This window comes from Halichondria panicea, chromosome 6 (genome assembly GCF_963675165.1).
Source record: "Halichondria panicea chromosome 6, odHalPani1.1, whole genome shotgun sequence".
Lineage (NCBI taxonomy): Eukaryota > Metazoa > Porifera > Demospongiae > Suberitida > Halichondriidae > Halichondria > Halichondria panicea.
In genome coordinates, this window is record NC_087382.1 from 4,386,513 (window position 1) to 4,412,795 (window position 26,283).

Here is a 26,283-nt window from a genome sequence, read left to right on the forward strand (position 1 = left end):
ACGCTCTGATAGTTTTAACTGCTCTTTTAGCCACGCTTTGTTCGCTTGGAGGTAACGTGGACTGCTGGTTTTGTGAGAAAATTATACTCTTGTGAGAATGTGCCTTTGATGAGTACTGTGGTGTGTTACCTGACAACACGATTTCAGGGATTCCAATATATAGGTGCATGTCAACAGATTGATGACCTCGGCATATGTGCATGGTAGTCGTGAGTTTTACTATCAAAATAGTAATCCATGACAAGTGAGTAATTGCTCTTTTACAGGCCAGTCCCTAGGCCAAGGACGTTCCGAAATTATTGAAGCCATCGATCAATGATTCTGCATGGTGGTCGTGTTTTCGCTTTGTGTGACATTTCTCCACCATGTTTTTAATCTGTTTGTAGATGCCTGGCCACTATGCACACTGAGTGTTTGGCTCTCTGCAGGCATTTATACCCCTTTGTGTCCTTAATGGATTTCTGTCATTGGTATGACCAGAAGCATATTAATTATATGGTCTTGATTAGCTGCAAACAAAGCACTGTCACTAGAATTTTTGCTTATACATGCAAAGCCTATTGACCATAGTAGTTAACAGGCTATTTAGCTCCATCAAGATTACTGCAAGACAAGGGGGGTTAGATGTCTCTTGTATCTATAAGTGTATTCATGTAATTTGATGACTGTTGACCAGCCTTCCACAAGGATAAAGATTGTAGAACTACTCTCGAATTTAACCATTGATTTATCAAGCAACCAAGCAGACTGCACCAGTTGGCCCACAAAAGTGGTTTTCTAAGCTATAAGATAAAAACTTGCTTCAGCTTGCATCACAGAACTTAAGTGTGATTTACTGTTTAATAAATAGCTCTCTTTAACGTGTTGTTTGTACCACTCAGTGAAAAGTATATATCTGCATACTATATACTTGTGTGTCGGAGGATTCAGTGTCCCCCACGTCCTGCATGGATCCTAGGAACTATAATTATTATAGCAGGAGTTCATTAATACACCATCAATGTCAGTACCCACTACCCCCCCCCCATGCGGGATATGTCGGGGTTTAGTTACCATATACCTGTGTCGGAGGATTCAGTGTCCCCAAGGCCCTGGATCCTATAGGAACTAGGATTTAGTGATTATAAACATTGCAAAAATGCAATTAATTATAGACTATATAGAGTTATTATGCCTCCAGGCGTAACCGCACGAGAGATACAGTAAAACTTCACGATATGTGTGTTGTGATACTGCTTTAAGCATTATCACATATCACACAATACCACTACTTCAAAGTGTATATCTACATCGTGTGGTGTGCATGTGCATGCATGTGCATGTAGTATAATACATTGCATTGTGTCAGTTTGTGTGTATACTGGCATTGTAAGCAGTCACCTGACACACAACACACAATGAGCAGTATCACATGTGAACATCTGGCCACCTCTACACAGGCCTCGAGGGAATAAAGGGGGCCTTGCGCAGTGCAGAAATGTATCGTAAAACTGAAAATTCATCAAATCAAACAAGAAGCTCATAATAGGATAGGAATCGGGAATGATTGCAAAGAACAAAGATTAGATCTATAAAAACTGTTGCCTTCGAATATTGCCTACAAGTTCTATAAGTAGCATCATTAGTGAAGTGGCACCTATAAATTTAGTAAATCGGGAGGAGACGGATAAGTGAAGTGGATTTTAAATATGCAGTTTTTACACAATCATAGTGTTTTTATAAGTATAGCACATATGCAATTAAGCAGTCGATACCAGGCACTCAAACAATAACAAGGAGAGGAAATGGGCATATAGGGACGAGGCTAACACACATGCATCTAGCCTTCTACAGGCCTCTTGAAAAAATGTGCACAATATCGTAAATTTAACTGCATAATATCCTGAAATATACAGACAAAGAATACAGTGTACAGAATTATCTGCTACAATTCTATCACAGGGTATTTAGCGCACACATGAAGTGCAGAGGAGGCTGGAATAAGTTGAATATGTCCAAAATTCCTAGTCGTGGACTCAAGCTATTTCAGGCATTTGTACAAATGGAAAACGTATGGGTCAATTTCAAGTTTGCTCAGAAGAAGAATGATACAACTTTTTGCTTTAGCTAGTGCAATGAGATGGGCGGAGTCAATTTATGAGCTGGTTAAAATGTTATAAGACACACATTTTTATGTACTTTTGCATAATGCAAGTCTGTGTACACGAGTAGCACAATTAATTATAAGCTAATAGAATGTGTGCCCCATATAATAATTATACACAACTTACAAATTACTATAGCGTGTACAAATTAAGTATGTTTATAATTGTACAAATTCTACTGTGTACGTCTTTCGTCTGCTCTCGTGCTTTAAGTGAAGGTGTGTGTGCATGTGTGTATTATAATTATTATGCGCTTGGAACAGTTGATGGAACGTACGTAGATGGTCTTTGTGTATGATATTATAGATTTTTCTGTACATTCGGTTTTGTGATACAGTGTTATAGAGGGGGGTGAACTATAGTGTATAAGAAAAGTATATTGAAGATATGTTGTTGTTAGAGAGCAACTCACTGCATGGATGTTCTAGTCCTAAGTGACCTATACATTTATTTGCTGAACTGTTGTTTCACTACATACACTGTACGTCATCAACTATGAATATTATTTGTGACCACTGTTTACAGCCATGCACTTAGGGCAGTGCACAACTTTGTTTAGGAAGTTCTCCAGTCCAGACCCAATTTTTAATCGGGGCTGGTGTGAGATTATAAACAAAGTACTGTCACTATAGAATTTTTTGCTGACACGAAAGAACCTATTGACCATTAGTTATAATGAACAGGCTATTTAGCTCTCCACCAAGATTACTGCAAGACAAGGGGGTCAATGGTAAAATATTTAGGTATACCAATATTTAGATGTCTCATAATACCCTTGCAATTGTATACCCTATAAGTGTATTTATGTGATTTGATGACTGCTGAGGAGCTCATGTGCTTCTGCTATTGATGACTTGTGTCCCAGCCTCCCACACTGTCTTCCATTCCTGTTTAATTTCTTACTTCCTGTTTGATAAGGATACATCTATTTGTAGAACTACTTGTAAATTGAAAAAGCCTTTATCAAGCAACCAAGCAGACTGCACTAGTTGGCCCATCACAGGACTAGACAAAAGTGATTTTCTAAGGTAAAAACTCGCTTCAGCTTGCATCACAGAACTTAAGTGTGATTACTGTTTAATAAATAGCTCTCTTTTACGTGTTGTTTGTACCACTCAACTTATATTCTGATCAGTGAAAAGTATATATCTGCATACCATATACCCGTCTCGGAGGATTCAGTGTCCCTCAGGCCCTGCATGGATCCTAGGAACTATAATTATCCTTTAGCAGAAGTTCATAATGCACTATCAATGTCAGTATACCCATGCAGGGTATGTCGGGGTTTAGTGGGGATTTGATTTGCATTACTATCAAATGCCTGACCCCTGGGGGCCTGATTGAAATCGAATCCCCACTTCTCCTCCCATACCGTACCCCCACTTAATAACCCCGGGATGATATGCACTAAGGTGTGCACGTGCTATACTTTACTGCTGAAGGTTTTTATACTGAGGAAGTCAAATTCCCCACCCTATCCCGCAATTAAAACCCGACTATGTCCCCACTATATGCTCCGCAGTAGGGGTAGTGGGAACTGACATTGATAGGTGCATAAACAGAGGAGGTCTGAGATGCGTGCACGAATCACTACAAGTTCAGTACATTATGTCATTGCAGTCATCCAGGCCAAATGCACTGAACTTGTAGTGATTCGTGCACGCATGTCGGACCTCCTCTGGTGCATAAAGAGGTGTAACTCCCTCACACATTCCATTGGACAAACACTTGTAGTTGTGTAAACTGTTAGCCATGCATGAATAAAATCAAACGTGTACAAACCATAACATAACTATCACCGGCATGCAAGTGTGTGTGTGCTGATATTATTTTTACAATTAACCACTCACTACACACACCTATATATACGCACCCACTTAAAAATCATTAGCACGGTAGTGCTAATAGTAGGGTTGGGTCGAAAACAGCAAAAAGGCCCCCTCTGGATCTCACCCAAGAAGCAAGACAAAGTTATTTTGAGTTTATAATCTGTTGCCCATATCATTTGTGGCATTTGTGTGAAATATGAACTGAATTGAACATTGTATGAAAAAGTTATAAAAACAGCAAAACTAAAAAAACAACCACTTTTTGTTCATCTTCTCCTCACGTTCTTCCGCGAGATAATCTAGAGAACTGTAGCTCCACAGCACAAACTAGACACATATTAGTGTCCTCTGTCGCCTTGGGTACGTCCAGAACTAATTGCTTTCCCTCGAAGTTAAATTTGCTAGGGTGTAAGCTATGGCTTCTTTATTAGGTGCAGAGGTCAGTTCGCCATTGTTTTCCTACTGAGCATGCTCAGACAAAGCAGACAGCATGGCCACACCCCTCTTATCTTAGCAACCCTTGAGCAGTTGAGGTCTATAGCAACAGTAGTGTTTTGCACTGTCGATTCTTACCGCTCCAGTTAATGCTCGCAAAGTGAAGCTCTTCATTGCATTCTGAGCCCGTGCTCTGAGTTAGCTTGTGATAATAAATTATTGCATGCATAAGACCAAAAAACTTCATGAAAATTATCATAACAGACACAAACTGCAACAGTGCAAGTAAAAATTCAGTACAGTTAGCTAGATCTAGATCTAGCTCTTTTTTATCATAGTAAAGCCGGGTGGATTGCCACCTACTGAAGATATTTAATCTAGCTAGCACCATAGATAAATGGTACCTGTGAAGAAAAAAGTGTAGATACAAACAAGTGTAAAAAAACATTCGTGAAAAAAATTATGGTGAGAAGTAGGGTAGCATGTTGGATGAGCTGCTCAAAAGGATGTGAACAAGATGAGTAACCCTAAAAGGAACGCCCATTAGAATAGACACAAAACGTAATTGCTTAAAATATTGTATGTGGTTTCCCAGGACTATTTATAAAATAACGCATGCATGCAGTGAAAAAATTTTACAAACAAGTGCAAAAAACATTTTGTGAAAAAATGGGGAAGAGTAGGGTTGGAAGAGCATGTGCACTGAAGTAACAAAAAGTTTGAAAACAAGATTGTGGGTTGGTATAGTCTTGCATGCTCCAACTAGTTGAGGGTGGGGCACGATCTTTAACAGTTGGGTCCAGCACTACTTCGAGTTTTGGGTGGGCAGGGCTCATCTGTACAGTCTCAAATTTAATATTAATTTTACACCTATAGTGTTTCGGTGCTGTAACAGAAAGAAACGTTAATTTGAAAAAGCCTCATTCAAAGCGTCATTATGTAGAAACACATACAAGTTGATGGTCAAATAGGTGATCGAGCGTCTCAAATAAAGAAAGAGGTGTAACGAGAAGTAGTGCTGGACCCAACTATTAAAGATCGTGCCCCACCCTCAACTAGTTGGAGCATGCAAGACTATACCAACCCACAATCTTGTTTTCAAACTTTTTGTTACTTCAGTGCACATGCTCTTCCAACCCTACTCTTCCCCATTTTTTCACAAAATGTTTTTTGCACTTGTTAAAATGTGGTTTGAGAGTGACGTAGTATGTGACATACTATTATACCCAAACGTGTATCCAACTGACATAGTTGGATACTCCTCTTTATGAACTCGATCCTGCCTATAGTTATATATTTTTATGGTCACTAAATCCTATAGAGTATAGGATTTAGTGACCATATAAAGATTGAAAAAATGAGTAGTAATGTCTCCAGGCGTAGCCGCACGAGAGATACAACAGTATGTGTGTGTCTGTTCCAACTGTAACTGCTCAACGGTTGCAATGCGACGAAAACTAAAAAGGATTTTTATCGGAACGTGGGCGTTATGTAGCCCACAACAATTGTGAAATAGGGTATTCTCTCACGCATGTATTAAGACCTGCCAAGGTACCAATCAAGCTACTGCAAGTACATGCCAGCATGAAGCCAGCTCTGTGGCAGGGCTAGATGGCTAAGCTATTAATTTAGCAGAGCTGTACGCAGTTTCACCTGGCACACAACACATCAAGTTGTATCTCCGCTGATGAGAAAAGTTTGACTACAAAAAAAACTTCTGAGTCCTCTGCAAGAGAAGTTTGGAAGAAATCCAATTACTGACCTTAGCTTGACAATAAGGTGAAATGGATAGTTCCAACTATATAAGTGATTAAGCAGAACGGAACATTTAATGTATATAAGTTATGAATAGAGTGCATTCCAGAGTCGAAGTTCAAGAATAAAACTGGATGGCGCTTCCGTAAAATCCATAAATAAGTCAGTGTACATGTACACAGAGCTATATATAGCTGTGGCACAGATAAATTAATTATTGTCTTTAATAGTCGTTTATAAATGTAGGTTTGTTGTAGCATTTTACTCTGCAGCTCTTTTCTCTGATCAATAGCACAGAACACAATGCCACTGCAACGTATATGTAACTACTGTAGGCCCTGATAAATATTATGCTCGGAATAATTTTAGCAGTGTCTAAAGAATAATTGCATCAATGTCGAGTTTTGGTAAAGGTCATTTCTTTAAGTTTTGCATAATGCCGTCCTCATGACAAAAAATGTGAATATTCTAAGTCAGCAAGATAACACTGAGAGTCATGATACATCTTGTGTCAGTTGTGTGCTGTGTTTTTTGTTTGCGTACTTATAATAAGTTAATTTTTGTTTTATGAGAATGATAATGGGGAAAATAATTAATCAGGGCCTATACTACACACAACACACATTGCAGATACACTTAATGCATGGTCACAGAAATGGCTGATGACAGCCAGTCGTGTGATACTGCCCTGCACACTGCTGCAAGCCATGGGAACTTAGATAAGGTCAGAGAGCTGTTGAACACAAAGCAATATGAAGTGGACGTAAGAAACTCACACAACCAAACATCTCTTCATCTTGCATGTGCTAATGGTCATATCGATACGGTTTTGACACTAGCTAATGACTTTGGTGCTGATATAGGAGCTTTGGATAATGGCGGTAATACACCATTGCTCTTTGCTGCTAAAAACAAACATGTACAAATAATCATCATTTTGATTCTATCATTAATATATGGTGAATGCCTCTTGAAGAAAGTGGTAAGACGTCCGTGCTCCTTTAGCCGTAGTCAGATCGATTCTCAGCATGTTAAAATGTTTGAGGATGTGCTCTTCGAATACTACAATAATTCTGAAGCTGTGAACAAAACTATGCATCTGATAAGTAACTTCTTTGTTCAATTCAAAGATTATAAGGAAAAAGGTTTCTTTATACTGGTTGTAGCAGCATCACTTGGTTTTAAAGACTTGATTAATCGGTTAGTTACAGAGAAGAAAGCAGACCTTAATACTGAGGGTTTCTGTGGTTTGTCTGTTCTCCACTGTGCCTGTTTTGGAGGACACGTACTGCTCGTGGAGAGTCTTATTTCAGAATATAGTATGGACCTTTCTGTGAGAGATAAAGAAGGGCGCTCAGTTTTGCATTATACCATATCAAAAGGGGTTCCCTATTCATGCGATGGTGGTCATATAGAACTACTTGATAAACTGGTGATGCAGTATGGCCTTAATCCCACGAATAAAGATAATGATGGAAACACACCTCTACATATTGCAGCCATGTTCGGACATGTTGAAGCTGTGAGACACTTGATCAGTAAGCACAATGCTGATATTGGTTGTACTAATAATCAGAACTCTACTCCATTGATGCTAGCTGTGCTGAATGGTCATGTGTCTGTTTTGGATACGTTAGCCAAAGAATTCAACAGCAGTTGTCATGTACGAGGTTACAATAGCCGCACTCTCCTTCACTATGCATGCAAGGGTGGCCATATAGAACTGATAGACAAACTGGTGATGGAATACGACCTTGATCCCACAGATAGAGATGATGATGGAAACACACCTCTACATATTGCAGCCGTTTTCAGACGTGTTGAAGCAGTGAGACACCTGATCAGTAAGCACCGTGCTGATATTGATTGCATTAATAATCGGAACTCTACTCCATTGATGCTAGCTGTGCTGAATGGTCGTGTGTCTGTATTGGATGCGTTAGTCAAAGAATTCAACAGCAGTTGTCATGTACGAGGAGGATACAATAGCTCCACTCTCCTTCACTATGCATGCGAGGGTGGCCATATTGAACTGATAGACAAACTGGTGTTGGAATATGGCCTCGATCTCACAGATAGAGATAATGATGGAAACACACCTCTACATATTGCAGCCATATACGGACATGTTGAAGCAGTGAGACACTTGATCAGTAAGCACAGTGCTGATATTGATTGCACTAATAATAAGAACTGTACTCCATTGATGCTAGCTGTACTGAATGGTTGTGTGTCTGTATTGGATGCGTTAGTCCAAGAATTCAACAGCAGTTGTCATGTACGAGGTTACAATAGCTCCACTCTCCTTCACTATGCATGCGAGGGTGGCCATATTGAACTGATAGACAAACTGGTGATGGAATATGTCCCCAATTCCATGGATAAAGATAATGATGGAAACACACCTCTACATATTGCAGCCATATTCGGACATGTTGAAGCAGTGAGACACTTGATCAGTAAGCACAGTGCTGATATTGATTGCACTAATAATCGGAACTGTACTCCATTGATGGAAGCTGTGCTGAATGGTTGTGTGTCTGTTTTGGATACGTTAGCCAAAGAATTCAACAGCAGTTGTCATGTACGAGGTTACAATAGCCGCACTCTCCTTCACTATGCATGCAAGGGTGGCCATATAGAACTGATAGACAAACTGGTGATGGAATACGACCTTGATCCCACAGATAGAGATGATGATGGAAACACACCTCTACATATTGCAGCCGTTTTCAGACGTGTTGAAGCAGTGAGACACCTGATCAGTAAGCACCGTGCTGATATTGGTTGCATTAATAATCGGAACTCTACTCCATTGATGCTAGCTGTGCTGAATGGTCGTGTGTCTGTATTGGATGCGTTAGTCAAAGAATTCAACAGCAGTTGTCATGTACGAGGAGGATACAATAGCTCCACTCTCCTTCACTATGCATGCGAGGGTGGCCATATTGAACTGATAGACAAACTGGTGTTGGAATATGGCCTCGATCTCACAGATAGAGATAATGATGGAAACACACCTCTACATATTGCAGCCATATACGGACATGTTGAAGCAGTGAGACACTTGATCAGTAAGCACAGTGCTGATATTGATTGCACTAATAATAAGAACTGTACTCCATTGATGCTAGCTGTACTGAATGGTTGTGTGTCTGTATTGGATGCGTTAGTCCAAGAATTCAACAGCAGTTGTCATGTACGAGGTTATAATAGCTCCACTCTCCTTCACTATGCATGCGAGGGTGGCCATATTGAACTGATAGACAAACTGGTGATGGAATATGGCCTCGATCTCGCAGATAGAGATAATGATGGAAACACACCTCTACATATTGCAGCCATTTCCGGACATGTTGAAGCAGTGAGACACTTGATCAGTAAGCACAGTGCTGATATTAATTGCACTGATAATCAGAACTCTACTGCATTGATGCTGGCTGTGCTGAAAGGTCATGTGTCTGTTTTGGATGCGTTAGTCAAAGAATTCAACAGCAGTTGTCATGTCCGAGGAAATCACAATTATACTCTCCTTCACTATGCATGCAAGGGTGGCCATATAGAACTAATAGACAAACTGGTAAAGGAATATGGCCTCAATCCCGCAGATAGAGATAATAATAGAAACACACCTCTACATATTGCTGCAAAGGCAGGAATAGTTGAAGCAGTGAGACACTTGATCAGTAAGCACAGTGCTGATATTGATTGCACTAATAATCAGAACTCTACTCCATCAATGCTAGCTGTGCTGAATGGTCATGTGTCTGTTTTATATGTGTTAGTCAAAGAATTCAACAGCAGTTGTCATGTACGAGGTTACAATAGCCGCACTCTCCTTCACTATGCATGCCAGGGTGGCCATATGGAGCTGATAGACGAACTGGTGATGGAATATGGCCTCGATCTCGCAGATAGAGATAATGATGGAAACACACCTCTACATATTGCAGCCATTTCCGGACACGTTGAAGCAGTGAGACACTTGATCAGTAAACACAGTGCTGATATTGATTGCACTGATAATCAGAACTCTACTGCATTGATGCTGGCTGTGCTGAAAGGTCATGTGTCTGTTTTGGATGCGTTAGTCAAAGAATTCAACAGCAGTTGTCATGTACGAGGTTATAATAGCTCCACTCTCCTTCACTATGCATGCGAGGGTGGCCATATTGAACTGATAGACAAACTGGTGATGGAATATGGCCTCGATCTCGCAGATAGAGATAATGATGGAAACACACCTCTACATATTGCAGCCATTTCCGGACATGTTGAAGCAGTGAGACACTTGATCAGTAAGCACAGTGCTGATATTAATTGCACTGATAATCAGAACTCTACTGCATTGATGCTGGCTGTGCTGAAAGGTCATGTGTCTGTTTTGGATGCGTTAGTCAAAGAATTCAACAGCAGTTGTCATGTCCGAGGAAATCACAATTATACTCTCCTTCACTATGCATGCAAGGGTGGCCATATAGAACTAATAGACAAACTGGTAAAGGAATATGGCCTCAATCCCGCAGATAGAGATAATAATAGAAACACACCTCTACATATTGCTGCAAAGGCAGGAATAGTTGAAGCAGTGAGACACTTGATCAGTAAGCACAGTGCTGATATTGATTGCACTAATAATCAGAACTCTACTCCATCAATGCTAGCTGTGCTGAATGGTCATGTGTCTGTTTTATATGTGTTAGTCAAAGAATTCAACAGCAGTTGTCATGTACGAGGTTACAATAGCCGCACTCTCCTTCACTATGCATGCCAGGGTGGCCATATGGAGCTGATAGACGAACTGGTGATGGAATATGGCCTCGATCTCGCAGATAGAGATAATGATGGAAACACACCTCTACATATTGCAGCCATTTCCGGACACGTTGAAGCAGTGAGACACTTGATCAGTAAACACAGTGCTGATATTGATTGCACTGATAATCAGAACTCTACTGCATTGATGCTGGCTGTGCTGAAAGGTCATGTGTCTGTTTTGGATGCGTTAGTCAAAGAATTCAACAGCAGTTGTCATGTACGAGGTTACAATAGCCATACTCTCCTTCACTATGCATGCAAGGGTGGCCATATAGAGCTGATAGACAAACTGGTAAAGGAATATGGCCTCAATCCCGCAGATAGAGATAATGATGGAAACACACCTCTACATATTGCTGCAAAGGCAGGAATAGTTGAAGCAGTGAGACACCTGATCCATAAGCACCGTGCTGATATTGATTGCATCAATAATCGGAACTCTACTCCATTGATGCTAGCTGTGCTGAATGGTCACGTGTCGGTTTTGGATGCGTTAGCCAAAGAATTTAACAGCAGTTGTCATGTACGAGGTTACAATAGCCGCACTCTCCTTCACTACGCATGCGATGGTGGCCATATACAACTAATAGACAAACTGGTGATAGAATATGGCCTCGATCCCGCAGATAGAGATGATGATGGAGACACACCTCTACATATTGCTGCTGCTAAAGGACATATTAAAACAGTAGAACAACTGATCAGTAAGCATAGTGCTGATATTGATATCACCAATAATAGCAACAACACTCCATTGATGCTGGCTGCACTGAATGATCACATGATTGTTTTGGATGTGCTAGTTGAAAATTACCACAGAAGTCGTCACATCCGAGGTTATACTCTCCTTCACGCTGCGAGCGATCGTGGCTATATAAAAGTGATAGACAAACTGGTGATGGAATATGGCCTCGATCTCGGAGATAAAGATGATGATGGAAACACACCTCTACATATTGCAGCCATGAAAGCACATGTTGAAACTGTGAGACACTTGATCAGTAAGCACAGTGCTGATATTGATTGCACTAATAATAAGAACTGTACTCCATTGATGCTAGCTGTGCTGAATGGTTGTGTGTCTGTATTGGATGCGTTAGTCCAAGAATTCAACAGCAGTTGTCATGTACGAGGTTACAATAGCTCCACTCTCCTTCACTATGCATGCGAGGGTGGCCATATTGAACTGATAGACAAACTGGTGATGGAATATGGCCTCGATCCCACAGATAGAGATGATGATGGAAACACATCTCCACATATTGCAGCTATTTTCGGACATGTTGAAGCAGTGAGACACTTGATCAGTAAGCACCGTGCTGATATTGATTGCATTAATAATCGGAACTCTACTCTATTGATGCTAGCTGTGCTGAATGGTCGTGTGTCTGTATTGGATGCGTTAGTCAAAGAATTCAACAGCAGTTGTCATGTACGAGGAGGATACAATAGCCGCACTCTCCTTCACTATGCATGCGAGGGTGGCCATATAGAACTGATAGACAAACTAGTGATAGAATATGGCCTCGATCCCACAGATAGAGATGATGATGGAAACACACCTCTACATATTGCAGCCATTTTCGGACATGTTGAAGCAGTGAGACACCTGATCAGTAAGCACCGTGCTGATATTGATTGCATTAATAATCGGAACTCTACTCCATTGATGCTAGCTGTGCTGAATGGTCGTGTGTCTGTATTGGATGCGTTAGTCAAAGAATTCAACAGCAGTTGTCATGTACAAGGAGGATACAATAGCTCCACTCTCCTTCACTATGCATGCGAGGGTAGCCATATTGAACTGATAGACAAACTGGTGTTGGAATATGGCCTCGATCTCACAGATAGAGATAATGATGGAAACACACCTCTACATATTGCTGCAAAGGCAGGAATAGTTGAAGCAGTGAGACACCTGATCCATAAGCACCGTGCTGATATTGATTGCATTAATAATCGGAACTCTACTCCATTGATGCTAGCTGTGCTGAATGGTCACGTGTCGGTTTTGGATGCGTTAGCCAAAGAATTTAACAGCAGTTGTCATGTACGAGGTTACAATAGCCGCACTCTCCTTCACTACGCATGCGATGGTGGCCATATAGAACTAATAGACAAACTGGTGATAGAATATGGCCTCGATCCCGCAGATAGAGATGATGATGGAGACACACCTCTACATATTGCAGCTGCTAAAGGACATATTAAAACAGTAGAACAACTGATCAGTAAGCATAGTGCTGATATTGATATCACCAATAATAGCAACAACACTCCATTGATGCTGGCTGCACTGAATGATCACATGATTGTTTTGGATGTGCTAGTCGAAAATTACCACAGAAGTCGTCACATCCGAGGTTATACTCTCCTTCATGCTGCGAGCGATCGTGGCTATATAAAAGTGATAGACAAACTGGTGATGGAATATGGCCTCGATCTCGGAGATAAAGATGATGATGGAAACACACCTCTACATATTGCAGCCATGAAAGCACATGTTGAAACTGTGAGACACTTGATTACTCAGCACAAAGTTGAAACCAATATCATTAACAATATTAACTCTACTCCATTGTGTTTAGCTGCTGAACGAGGTCATGATATTGTGATACATGCCCTGATTAAATTGAATTGCAACCCACATGTCAGAGGCTACAACGGTCAAACTTTGCTTCATTATGCTTGCCAGAATGGTCATATAGAAACTTTAAACAATTTAATATCAGAATATAAAGTTGATCCAACAATTAGAGACAACGATGGGAACACACCTCTTCATATTTTGTGTCATACCCCGCATACTGAAGAAGAGAAGCTGAGAAAAATCCTTTGCGATTATCAGCACTGGACAGTGTTTCAAGTTGATAATGATGGCAACACACCTCTTCACACAGCAACTCTCTTTGAACAAGCTCACTGTGCACGCTTACTATTACAGAAGTACAATGCTCCACTATTTGTGCGAAATAAATATGGAAAGACCGCCCTAGATTTAGCTAAAGCTCAGAGAAGCCATGAAATTGTTACAATTTTCAAGAATCATAATTCTGAGATCCAGTCAATCTACCGGCAACTATATAAACTTGCTAAACAAGAGTTTGGTGGTGAAAAGAACCTCACCAGAATATTCGTTGTAGGTCATCCAGGTGCAGGGAAATCCACGCTTGTTGAGACTATCAAAAAGGAAAATTTGATCAGCTATTTTAGCACATCAACTGTTGCCCCTCACACTGCAGGCATTGTTCCAAGTACTTATGACAGTAGTGCTTATGGAAGAATGATACTCTACGATTTTGCTGGTGATTCCGAGTACTACTCCTCACATGCTGCAATTATGGAGTCAATCAACACATCGAATGGAAGTAATATATATTTGATAATTTGTGATTTGAGTAAAGGTGAAGAAGCTGCTGGCACTAAATACAGCTACTGGCTTTCATTTCTATCATACAATATTAAGCAATTCTCAAACACAGTTATTTTACCAGTGGGAAGCCATGCTGATGTCGTTAAAAAAGCATCAGTTAAACAAGTGTTATGTGTGCTTGACAGCATATCACAAAAGTTCTGTAGTAGCTCCAAGATTGATGATTTACATATAGATCGGAGTGTTGCTCTTGATTGTCGTAAACGAGGAGCTGTAGTGAATGAAATAAAGGAACTTACTAAGAGATTCTCCATAGTAGTATCCCCCATTGGACTTTCCCCGGAGACAAGCACTCTCTTGGGATTGTTGAAGAAAGACTTTGAACACGTTCCAGCTTGCAAAGTTAGCCTCCTTATCTCTCACATTGAAGAGACTGGAATTCCGTTACCACTAAATTCTTCATCACTATACCCTCTCATAAGAGAGTTACATGATTTAGGTCTGCTAATGGTGATAGAGAGAGAAGGAGACTCCATTGAGAACCACATAATCATACTAAAGATATCAACATTCACATCGGACGTCCACAGTAAACTGTTTTCGAAGTCTGCTAAAGCGGACCTCACCAAGCACATCGATCAACTCAAGCTCAGCGTAGGCATTATTCCAGATTCACTACTGGAGAGAGTACTGCCAGAGTACATAACCAAAGAAAGTCTACTTAAGCTGCAGTACTGTCAAGAAATTGTGAATTTGAATGTGGAAGAGGACCACACTCTTTCTCAAGAAACTCCTGGAACAGTACCAACAGATAGTGCCACTAAAGAGAAATCTCATCTATTTTTCCCTGCTCTGTGTGATCTCAAGCTCGAGGAAATTCAATGGCCAAAATCCGAAGGTGATAAGATTACTTTGGGATGGTATGCTGAATGTGATGGTAACAGATTTAATTTCTTCCCAACACGATTTCTTCACGTGCTTATCGTTCACCTCTCTCACAACTTTGCATTAAAACAAAGCCTGCCCACAAGTCACAGACTCTCTACTACAGCTTCCGATTCTTTGATTACGGAGGTACATGCTGCCAATCCTCGCTGTCGTGTCTGGTCGACTGGTCTTCATTGGCTTATGAAAAACGGAGTGGAGGTATTTGTCGATATGCCTAAAGACGCTGATAGTAAAGAGCTGATCGTACTAGCAAGGAGTGACATTAAAAATCGAGTCGAATGTTCCAGCACTCTGCAAGTAGTTATTCAGAAGGTAGTCAAAGCAAAAGTTGAGTTCTGTGCTGGAATAGTGCCTACCGTTTCTCTTCTTGATCCGAGCAACCTCAAGGATGAACCTTTTACAAATGCTAGAAATGCAGTTAAATACGCTCTTAGAGATATTGAAGAAGCATTAGCAGAAGGCACTGAGCGAGTCATGGATAAAGAAGGACAATGCTTCTCCACTCCAATCAATGATTGGATTAACCCAACAAGATGGTCCATATCTTACTGGAGTAAGTTTCACACACACACACACACACACACACACACACACACACACACACACACACACACACACACACACACACACACACACACACACACACACACACACACATTTATTATTGTGCAGATTGGTTGTTTCCGATGGATACCTTCTTGGTTCACTCTGCTTTGCAAGGAGTAAATGGTGCTCAATGGAAACTGCTGGGAATGAATCTTTCGATCCCCTGGAACAGATTAGATGCCATTGAAAACGAAACATCCTTCCCTGGTGACGTTGCTAAGAAAGAGGAAGTAATTCGACTGTGGATGTCTCAAGAACCCACCTGGAAAATGTTGGTAGAGGCTCTCAGTCAACCTACAATTGGATTGTCCCAGAAAGCAAGTCAAATCTCACAAGAGCATAGTAAGTACCTCACAATAATTATAGTCATTTATTCATGCATATATTTTTATATAGATGTGCCTCTACAAGAGAAAATTCTTGAAAGCAATTCATCCGTCTGCCCCGGCGAGGACGTTCTCCAATCGCTTGCTGCTATCATTGATTCTCGATGGCAGTGTCTTGCTTCTCCCCTCTCCCTCACTTCTGAAGACATTGTGAGCATTAAGGCAGAGATAAGAGGAGCAGAGCCGACCAGACAAGCACTCGTCATGCTGCAGAAGTGGGCAGCCAGGGAGACGGCAACTTATGGTCAGTTAAGAGAGAAGCTCCGTACTCTCCGTATACTCTCAGTGTTTCATATCTGAGAAAGTTTAGTATCATGCATCACAGCACAAATTTATATCTATACAGCTACATTCAATTGCACCTACTATAGCTCTTTAACGAACCGTGTTTGTGTCACTGAACTTCAGAAGTCATGCCTTGCCACTTAGCAACAATACTATAATTATACTACTCTACTTTAAATTATCATTTCATGCACCACCTTTCATCCTTCAAGATTAGTACCTTTCTGTTAACCGTTATACGTACTGGTATTTTAACGTTGTCAATTGTTATTGTTCGATGTAGAATTTCGATCAATTTGCACTTAGTCTAGTTCTATAATTATAGCTTTAGCTAATTATGTTGTCCAATGTCATGAATGTTATAGCGATTATGGAAATTCCTGTACATGTACATTTTATTTTTTATATACTTCTGCATAATGCAAGTCTTTGTACACGAGTAGCATAGTTAATTATAAGCTAATAGAATGTGTGCCCTATATAATAATTATACACAACTTACAAATTACTACAGCGTGTACAAAATAATAAAGATGAGGCTAATGTAAGTATCATTTCGATGTGCTTTCCTGCAGCTCGAGTGGTATTTCATTCCATTTATGTATTGCATATTGTGGGAAAAAGGAGTTCGCAAATGCATTTGTCTTACAAATTGGATTCAAATTGTAATGTTATCTGTGCTCTTTAAATTGAGAGGGCATGCATACTCTTCTTTTCAAAGCAAAGTTTCCATTGAATGTTCATGACCTGATAAAAGGTATGAGAGTTTCAGGTGCTGAACGTGGAAAGGAACGGTATATATAGGCCCACAGTATCTATAAGAGAGTCGTATACAGTCCAGAGTATATTGTGCACACTTAAAGGCTGTAGTTTATGAATACGGTATAGCATGTATAACACATTTATATATTTCGAGGATATAAAATTTCGCGGAGCGACCGTTACAAAGGTACTTGGTATTCATTTTGGTCCACTTTAAGCAGAGTGCATTCACTTTGCACAATCATGTTGGGAAGTGGCATGTATTTATGCCCCGGTCCCTTTGATTGAAAAAAAGTACAGTCATTAATTTTGTTGAATCAGTCTGGGCGAAGGCTGTAGAGTATATAAACTTTCTTGGAAAATCTGGCCCTAATTAATTGAGCTAAACGCACCTGATATCTATATAGACCTTCCCTAGAGCTACATTTTTTCTCTTTCACCTTCCAAACTCAAGTTATGGTTACATCTCAAGGAGCATGCATGTGATGTGTGTTTTCCTGTTTGAGCATGAACACTAGATAGATGCCACTGCATGTGTTATATAGTTTATAAATGACTCAGAGTGCATTCATTTGATGGATTCTTAATTGATATTTGCTGTGGGTCTGTTAGGGATGAAAATTAGCATTCAAACCTGCATGTGTGTATGTTAGCTCATTGTCATTACATGCCTCGGTGTGCGAATGTGCAAGTGAGGTATCAATTACGGTAGCTAGTATGTTCGTTTGTTTGGACAATAATTTCTTTTTGCACCATTCCTTGCATGCAAGTAACACAGTTAGAAATTATGGTATCAGTAGCTTCCTGACATTAAACACTTATACGCCGAGGCATCAACCAGTTCCATGGTGCTCACACGCTTTGTTTTCATATTCCCTTTGAGTTGTAATGCAAGCTGCTATATATAATTATTGTAGGTCGTATCTGGAATCAAATATTAAGTACAACGGACATAATAATAACACAACCATACATATGCATTTAATTTTAAAAGTGTGTCTCTTATCAAGACTGTTACAGAACTATAGAATACCTTGCCTACAGGTACCTCAGCTATTTATAACACGGTTCATACTTCATTGCTATTTATAAAACACTGTTCATACTTTATTGCTATTTATATAAAACACGGTTCATACTTCATTGTTGTTTATAGGGCCGACTATTGTGTGTGTAACAACGAGATAATGTTTGACTCTTGTTGGGGAGGGGCTGGTTTATTGTCTTCTGTGATGAGGGGGGCTAGTTCATCCACGTAGAATGGTCTCAACTGGTCGGGCCTCGCAGCTGATCTGATAATGGGAGGAGTAACGTAATGATCAGAGTCAGCTTCTTCTACAACTCCATTAGTGTAAGGTGGTGGGTCCACAATGTCTACTTGCTCAGTTTTATGTTCCTTATCATCATCGTCTTCAAATTCATTGGCTGCAAGCTGATGCATTACCATGGCGTTGTTAGGTTGTTCGTTCCTTTTGTCTGCAGTACTAGTTCTCAATTTCTTTGCGACTTCTTTTATCTTGAGCCATGTTTTGGTCTTCTTTAGTATGTAGTGGTGGAAATGGTAGCTGATTATTGTCACAAAAAGGAGGAAAGCTATAGACATTGAAACAATGGTCAGTGTTTCTTGCTGTCGGTGTGTTTCAACAACATAAAAAGTGCCAATAGATAGAATACCGAGATTAAGCAGAAAAAATGTTTCATTAAGTTGCTTTTTATACACTCGGTTGTTCAATGCTATCAGTCCGAATGCAATACAGCCAGATGATAGCAGAGGGAGAGATGTGTCTGGAGCCATGGCAACTACTAGATTATGAGCAATCAGAGCAAAGAGGAGCAGTCCCACCCAGTAGCGATGCTTGGGAGGGAATGCAGCATGGTATGCATCCTTAAAACCATTGTAGTATGTGTTCTTGGTCCATATCATAACCTTGGAACAGCGAGGAAACCATTGTCCAAAGAAGAGCAGTACAGTGAACAATACACCGGCAATGAGGATTATGATAGCAGCAACAAACTGAGGGATGTGATCGTGAGTGAAATATTGCACATTGCCGTCGTACAGCCACACAGTCTCGGTGGATCCGTCAGAATATTTCAAAACTCTGTTTTGTAGTGCAGCAATGACAAACCGTAAGAGTTTGGAATAAGATAGCAGGATGAGTGTGCCTAGGGCAGCAACTGGGTTCCTGTTGGAGAGGAGCTTTGCAAATGAGTCAAAGTACTTGCTCAAAACGATTATGAAGAATATTAGAAGAAGCAAGTAAGCGGGAAAGACAAGTTGAAGGAGCACGTTTACTTGAGAGTTCATTCCATCGTAAAAGCAAGTCTCGATTCCCAGGTCAAGATTCACCCATGATATAAAAATTGTTAAAAAGTTGTTAAAACTAGGAAAGAAAATTGCTCTATTAGCAACTACTATGTTGGCGTAAAGTATGAGGCCATGAATATTTCCAGTTGCTATAGTAATGTTGAGCATGAGAATTAAAGTAACTAGCAATATGCCTGCCAGTGCTATTGGTATTAGTAGAAGAAGATAAAGATTAGAGCATTCTTTACAGTTGGACGTACCCAAAGCAAGACTGAGTCCTGGTTCACATTCTCCACACAAGACACCACTTCGATTGTAGGCACATTGTTTGTCAGGGTTGCTTAGATTGATGTTGACTGGTTTTTCTACACAATAGTCAAATACACAGTTACTAACAACATACCCTGTTTTGTTGGTGGTATTTATGACTTCTATCCATATGTTGTTATTACTTTCTAGCTGTATGGTCCCAATTTCCTCAGAACAGCTTGTTATCTGATAATCTTGTTGCAAAACTGGATCACAGTCACACTTGCACACAATATCGGACAGAATTGGTTTGAGCCCAATAGGGCATGTGCAGGGTAGAAAAGAAATACTAATAAGTTGTCTTGAAATTCCCAAATTGATGCATGGACCTTCAGCATAGAGTTCCACTTGAGCAGAGCTGTCTTGTGAGAATACATTGTACTTTAATTCTGTGCACTGATTGCCAACTACTTGTTCAGCCTGTCCTTCTTTGAGACGAACAACACCACTACTAGTGATAACAGAATTGTGAATTGTAGCATTCACTGGATTTCCAACTTGGTCAATAGCCATAACACTGATTTTAAATGTGTGTCCTTTTCTTGTAAAAACAATGTCGCTTTGTGAATAGTTACATAAAATTACTTGCACAGGCCTAGAAGAGATTGATAATTCGGTGGAGAATTTTATAGTGTTATTTATGTAGTCTAATCCATTTGAAGAAAAGTAGTATTCAGCACTTTGACTTGCTGTACACCTGTCCAACAGACCTCCATAGATGTCTGCTCCTGATTGAGTAGCTTTGTTGTTAGTCATGAACGTGTTGAAATAGTTTGCGAATCCGTAGCCATAGTTATACAATTTAATTGTTTGAAAAAAGCATTCAGCAAAAATGGTTTGAGTAGCACCAGTTTCTATAACTCCTCCTCTGCAGGCACCACTCTCTGTGTCATCCGCCACAAATATTCCCCCTCCGTACTGAGCCAAGTTGTTGTTAAACATTAACGTGACAAATATATTCTGAGCCTCATATTCATTGTCTTTCTTATATATGTACAGGCTCGAACTTTGCTGTAGAAACACTCCACCTCCTTTAGCAATTGCGATGTTTGAGTCGATGTTAACGTGTGAACGAGTTAGTTTTATAGTTGTAGCTACTGCATATATACCTCCACCATTCTCAGCAATGTTTTTGACAATTTCACTTTGTGTATTTGTACCTAAACGAATTGGTAACGCAGATTGAAACTCGACTCTGCTTGAATGAGCATAAATGCCTCCACCATTCAGTGCTGTGTTGTGATAGATTTTTATTGGCTTCTTTACAAAGAGTGTACTCTCTCTCAAAAATATTCCTCCTCCGTAGGTAGCCATGTTGTTTTTTAGTGTACTGTTGGAGATGAACACAGTACTGCCTAGGTTACCATGAATCGCTCCACCATTCCCTTCAGCACTGTTGTTTGTCAGTGTGCTGTTAGAGAGAGACACACTGCTTGAGTGAACACCAATTGCTCCACCACTCCCGTCCGCTCTATTGTTTGTCAGTGTGCTGTCGAAGATGGACACACTGCCTGAGGTAACATCAATCGCTCCACCGTAGTCAGCTCTGTTGTTTGTCAGTATGCTGTCAGAGATGGACACATTGCCTGAGTAGACACCAATCGCTCCACCACTCCTGTCAGCACTGCTGTTTGTCAGTGTGCTGTCGGAGATAGACACACTGCCTGAGTCAACATAAATCGCTCCACCATACTGAAAAGCTTCACTATTTGTGAAGTTACACCAGGTGATCACTACAGTACCAGATACCAATTCTACTGCTCCTCCAGTCACAGCACTGTTGTAGTTGAACTCTGTGTTGCTAATCAGTGTGCTATTTGATTGAATGTAAACTGCACCTCCATCATTTCTAGTGAAGTTGCTATTTGTTATGTACACATCATCAGCCTCAATGTGCAGTGCCCGACCAGTGTTGTTCACAAAGAAAGTGCTCTCAATTGTTACAGTTTGAGTATTTATGTGGTTTCCCAAGACAGTTTGATTGAGGAAGACAAAAAAGTTCGTAAAGTAGCAGTCGTTGATATAGACATCGTGGGCACTGTCAATGGTCAAACCTTGATGTGATTTTCGTGTTCCAACATTCACTCCAATGAAACCCAAGTGTTTAATACTCAATTTGGTAATACTAACAAAACGTAACGTAGCATTGCTATCGAATCTGACTACAGTTATACTTTTGTTCCGGCTGGTAAAGTGCACGTGTGAAAAGTTGCGAATCAATAACTGCTCAGTTAACACATGATCTCCAGGTAGAAAGCTCAAGGTGAGATTGACTCCACCAGATAACAGGTCTGTTTGAACAAGCTGCTCGAGAGTGAAACAAGTTCCATTTCGATATCCATGACACAAGTCGGTTGAATCCACCGGCACAATGTGATAGTGCTCACTCCTGGTAACAGTAGCTAGGGTCAGTAGTAGTACTAACCAGGTGAGAAAATCTCTAGACAGCATCTCTCTGAAGTGAATGTGATGATGATTAATATAATTATGCAACAAATTATAAATTTCAACTCACTGTTGTAATTGATGCTGCACTCTTTTCTGTTTAACTAATTTTGCTAGTCAACGAGCGCTTTAAATGTTGTGTCTTAGTGATTGCCATGCATGCATGCATATCCCCTCCATTAGGGGAAATTAATTGTTAATTGCATAAAAGGCATTAGTTCAACCACATAATGGCATGGCCATCCGCTGTTATTGTGTTGTCTGGCCTATTGGGTATTTCCAAGAATTCATTAGGAAGAGTACGCAACTCCAATATAGACTGTACACAAAAAGCATTCCTCCAGTCTTACGTCACAGATACTGGCTGTTGTAACGCAACTAGCAGGAAAGGCAATTAGTAACTATGTTATTCATAGCCTCCTTCACAAAGCCTAAGGAATCGAGGCTATATTATTCATTGCCTTTCCTGTAAATGAATAATAAATGAATAACATTAGTGATAATTATCAAACATCACTATGTTTATTCATTGCAAATTAGTTTATACAACAGCATGTGGTTGTGACGCAGGTTGGTTTTAAATGGAGTTGCGTACTCTTCCTAATGAACTCTTGGTATTTCCCATGTGTTTGTACTTTCCCCAGGATAAGGGTGCAGCCAAAAACATCCTGTTGGAAGCTAGCCCTAACATGTAAAGCATGAAGCCCTACATTGTGAGATGTGGTTGGTATACATTTCATCCAGAGTACGTTTTGGTATTAACTTCAGTAAAGTAATGGCCTCCTAAACAGCTGGATGTTTTCGGCCCAAGAGAATCTAGTCCATGATACCTTATCAGTCGACTTTATCTTAATTGTCCTTGATCGTGCTTTATCTGCTTTAACATTAAAATACGATGATGCATCTCATAAAACATAATTATGTGTTTTTGCTGTGAGGATTCCTGCATCGATACCATGCTTCAGGTGTGTGTTGTGTTCCATGATGGCTTCATGTACCACATGGCCATTGCTGTAAATTAAATATACTCCCATCTGTTACTTTTGCAACAAAACCACAGCCGTTTAGTCGCCAAATACACACACACATCGCAGCACACTGCACGCTCTTTATGTGTATATGTGATTAAGAGATTAGGGGTAGGCCTTGCCTAATAATATTATACTCATTTGCCTATTAAGCTATTTTTTAATGCTCGCATTAGTCTTCATAATTATGTTGCGACATTTCAGAAGCTTCAATATAATCTTCTAACAAACTATTATTGATGCATGTCATTGACCTGAGTTTGGGGATTGTATACCGGAGTAAATAATTAAGTATGAGAGAATTCTTCAGCACAGACTAAAAATGTGTTTATAATTATTCCGTCTATTATTATATTATGGTATTACTCATGCTATTCAGGTTAAGTGCTTCTATTATTCCAACATTTGCCTATTATAGGCTGGCCGATTATATATTAGTCTCATTATCATTTATTTGGGCAAGGCCTCTAGTTAGGGGTGAACTCAGTGCTGTGAATCTTGTGTGCATGTGTTGATCAAGGGTCACTCCAACAAAGAATTTATTTCCCGTCTTGAATTCTCAGAATGTTGTCTAGGGCAAGCTCTTTATTATACCGTTAACTGTGAAAGGAGGGAAATTTGTTCATAGCAGCCAATCTTGCATGGGGAGACCAGTGCTGCCTGTAATAATAAGGAAGTGGAGATATGTGTATACGTATGCTATAGGGAAATTTTGAAGCTTAATAATGTGGCTAGATTAACCTCAATTAATAGACAGTGCAATGAGTCACTGACCAAGCAAGCATTCATTTGTGGTGCATGTGTACATACTTGGCTCCTACACAATTTGATGTGTGTTTACTTCCTTTACCCAAATTGATTGTGGTGACCACTTCTGTTAGCTAGACAAAGCAATTCAGTAGTTACTTTCTCTTGAGGGGAAAAATGCATGGGAGAATGATCCCCAAAATTATTTCCGTGAACATGTTACTCTTCACGGAGTGGGGGGTGTGTTCTACGTAAATACATTACTTTAACTCAATAGATAGCCTAGATGTTAATCGCCCTGTTCTATAGAAAACCTGTTTTTAGGTATAATTATATCGTATGCAACCAGTCGCTCGATCACACGTACTATTGACGACTATAATTATTGTTAGTATACTCGATCCTTATATCACGGCCAACTGAAGAGCGCTGAGGACAAAGGTTAGGCAATCGTACTCTGATGTCTGTTCCACTCAGAGGAGGCAGAAAAAGACAACACAAAGATTGACCATCAGGCATGAGAGGGAAGCGGCAACTCACAGGACATGCATGCAGCGTTGCAAACCTCACTGTTGGAACATAAAGAGAGTGGGAAATTGGTGTGTGTGCTTCGTATTTTACCTCTCTCCTATTCTATCATAATCATTACCCATTCTCTCATTCTATATACCCTCATCATAATTATAATGCGCCTCATCACTTATGACACTCCTCCCCACACCCACCACCACCCACTCCCTTCATTTTCTACCCCACAGCCTCTACAGTAAAGTTAGAGAATAGCCTGAGGCGGAAAGACAGCGTTCAGGCGGGGGAGAGTTCTTGAGATGGTCCTGCTACTGCTGCCACGCCCACTAAGCTGCACCCACAGTATATCCCTGCAGTCCATACCACAATCTGACGGTATGAGTGATTATTGGGGGAAATCAGTCAGCGGGGGCTTATTGCTGTGTAAATACAGGCGCATGCACTTAATAACACACCAGTATACGGTATATATATACATGGGACACAATCACAGCACAACCATTCTATATCTCTACTATATAAGTATACATGTATTAATAACACAAAATACAACACAATCATACAAGAAGTTGTGCATGTATATAGCCATAGAATGCAGACCTTATATAACTATACAGTTCAGACTTTATTATTGTATCACTATGCCATGGGGCCGATTTCTGTGTCGGTGTAATAACATGCACATGCAGCAACACATGCAGCAGGATGACGTTTGACTTTCGGAGGGGGAGGGATAGTCTCTGGTCCAGTCTGTAGTCTGTAGTGAGGGGGTGAGGGCATATAGGACAGTCTCAGCTGGTCCGGCCTCGTGGCTGGTCTGATGATGGGAGGAGTTTATATGTCAGTTGGGTACACAAGATATGTGTATAGTCATCAGCATAATTAATTTTATCAACCTCGTTTTCATCACCTGCTGATAAATTTCACTGATTACAGTGATTACATACATTACAGTGATTACACCCATTACGATGATTACACCCATTACGGTGATTACACACATTACGGTGATTACACGATCCATGACATCATTACAATGACATCACTGCTTTCTCCTAGTACTTTCACTTTCTAGATACACTTTACTTTTTGTAATGTATGTAATCACCGTAATGTATGCAATGGGTGTAATCACCGTAATCACCGTAATGTATGTAATCACCGTAATGGGTGTAATCACCGTAATGGGTGTAATCATCGTAATGAGTATGGGGTGCCAAATGTTTCAAAATTAAAAAAATTGCCGTATTTATATATCTATGTGTGTATTTATAAATCCACGTCTGTATTTATAAATCCATGCCAAGATTTATATATATCTATGCTCAGATTTATAAATCCACGTCTGTATTTATAAATCCATGTCCATATATATATATCTATAATTATTTAGATTTATAAATCCATGTCTGTATTTATAAATCCATGCCAAAATTTATATATCTATGCTCAGATTTATAAATCCATTCTCCAGCTGATTTATAAATCCATTCTCCAGATTTATATATCCATGCTCTGATTTATATATCCATGTCCAGATTTATAAATCCACACCCAGATTTATTTATCCATGTCTA

The 26,283-nt window shown here is 40.0% G+C and overlaps 3 protein-coding genes across 4 annotated transcripts; 2 read left to right on the plus strand and 1 right to left on the minus strand.

Moving 5' to 3' along the window:
• Window positions 1-3,071: 3,071 nt before the first annotated feature.
• LOC135337225 (serine/threonine-protein phosphatase 6 regulatory ankyrin repeat subunit B-like) lies at window positions 3,072-8,520 on the plus strand. The gene is made up of 3 exons (XM_064533119.1): window positions 3,072-3,172; window positions 6,794-8,441; window positions 8,509-8,520. The coding sequence occupies exons 2-3, from the start codon at window positions 6,807-6,809 to the stop codon at window positions 8,518-8,520; spliced, it is 1,647 nt and encodes a 548-aa protein (XP_064389189.1). The 5' UTR covers window positions 3,072-3,172; window positions 6,794-6,806.
• Window positions 8,521-8,527: 7 nt separating this feature from the next.
• On the plus strand, window positions 8,528-17,039 carry LOC135337283 (uncharacterized). 2 transcript variants are annotated; one of them, XM_064533198.1, is made up of 4 exons: window positions 8,528-10,287; window positions 10,900-15,855; window positions 15,975-16,250; window positions 16,305-17,038. In XM_064533198.1, exons 1-4 carry the CDS (start codon window positions 8,541-8,543, stop codon window positions 16,592-16,594), a joined length of 7,269 nt encoding a protein of 2,422 aa, XP_064389268.1. In that variant the 5' UTR covers window positions 8,528-8,540; the 3' UTR covers window positions 16,595-17,038. The 2 variants fall into 2 exon arrangements, with proteins under 2 accessions (XP_064389268.1, XP_064389267.1); XM_064533197.1 differs by having other exon boundaries at window positions 8,528-15,855; window positions 16,305-17,039.
• A 1,208-nt stretch (window positions 17,040-18,247) lies between these two features.
• LOC135337961 (uncharacterized) lies at window positions 18,248-22,573 on the minus strand. Its single transcript, XM_064533980.1, has 2 exons — window positions 22,474-22,573; window positions 18,248-22,413 (listed from the first exon to the last, which is right to left on the minus strand). The coding sequence occupies exon 2, from the start codon at window positions 22,407-22,409 to the stop codon at window positions 18,504-18,506; it is 3,906 nt and encodes a 1,301-aa protein (XP_064390050.1). The 5' UTR covers window positions 22,410-22,413; window positions 22,474-22,573; the 3' UTR covers window positions 18,248-18,503.
• Between the last annotated feature and the right edge of the window lie 3,710 nt (window positions 22,574-26,283).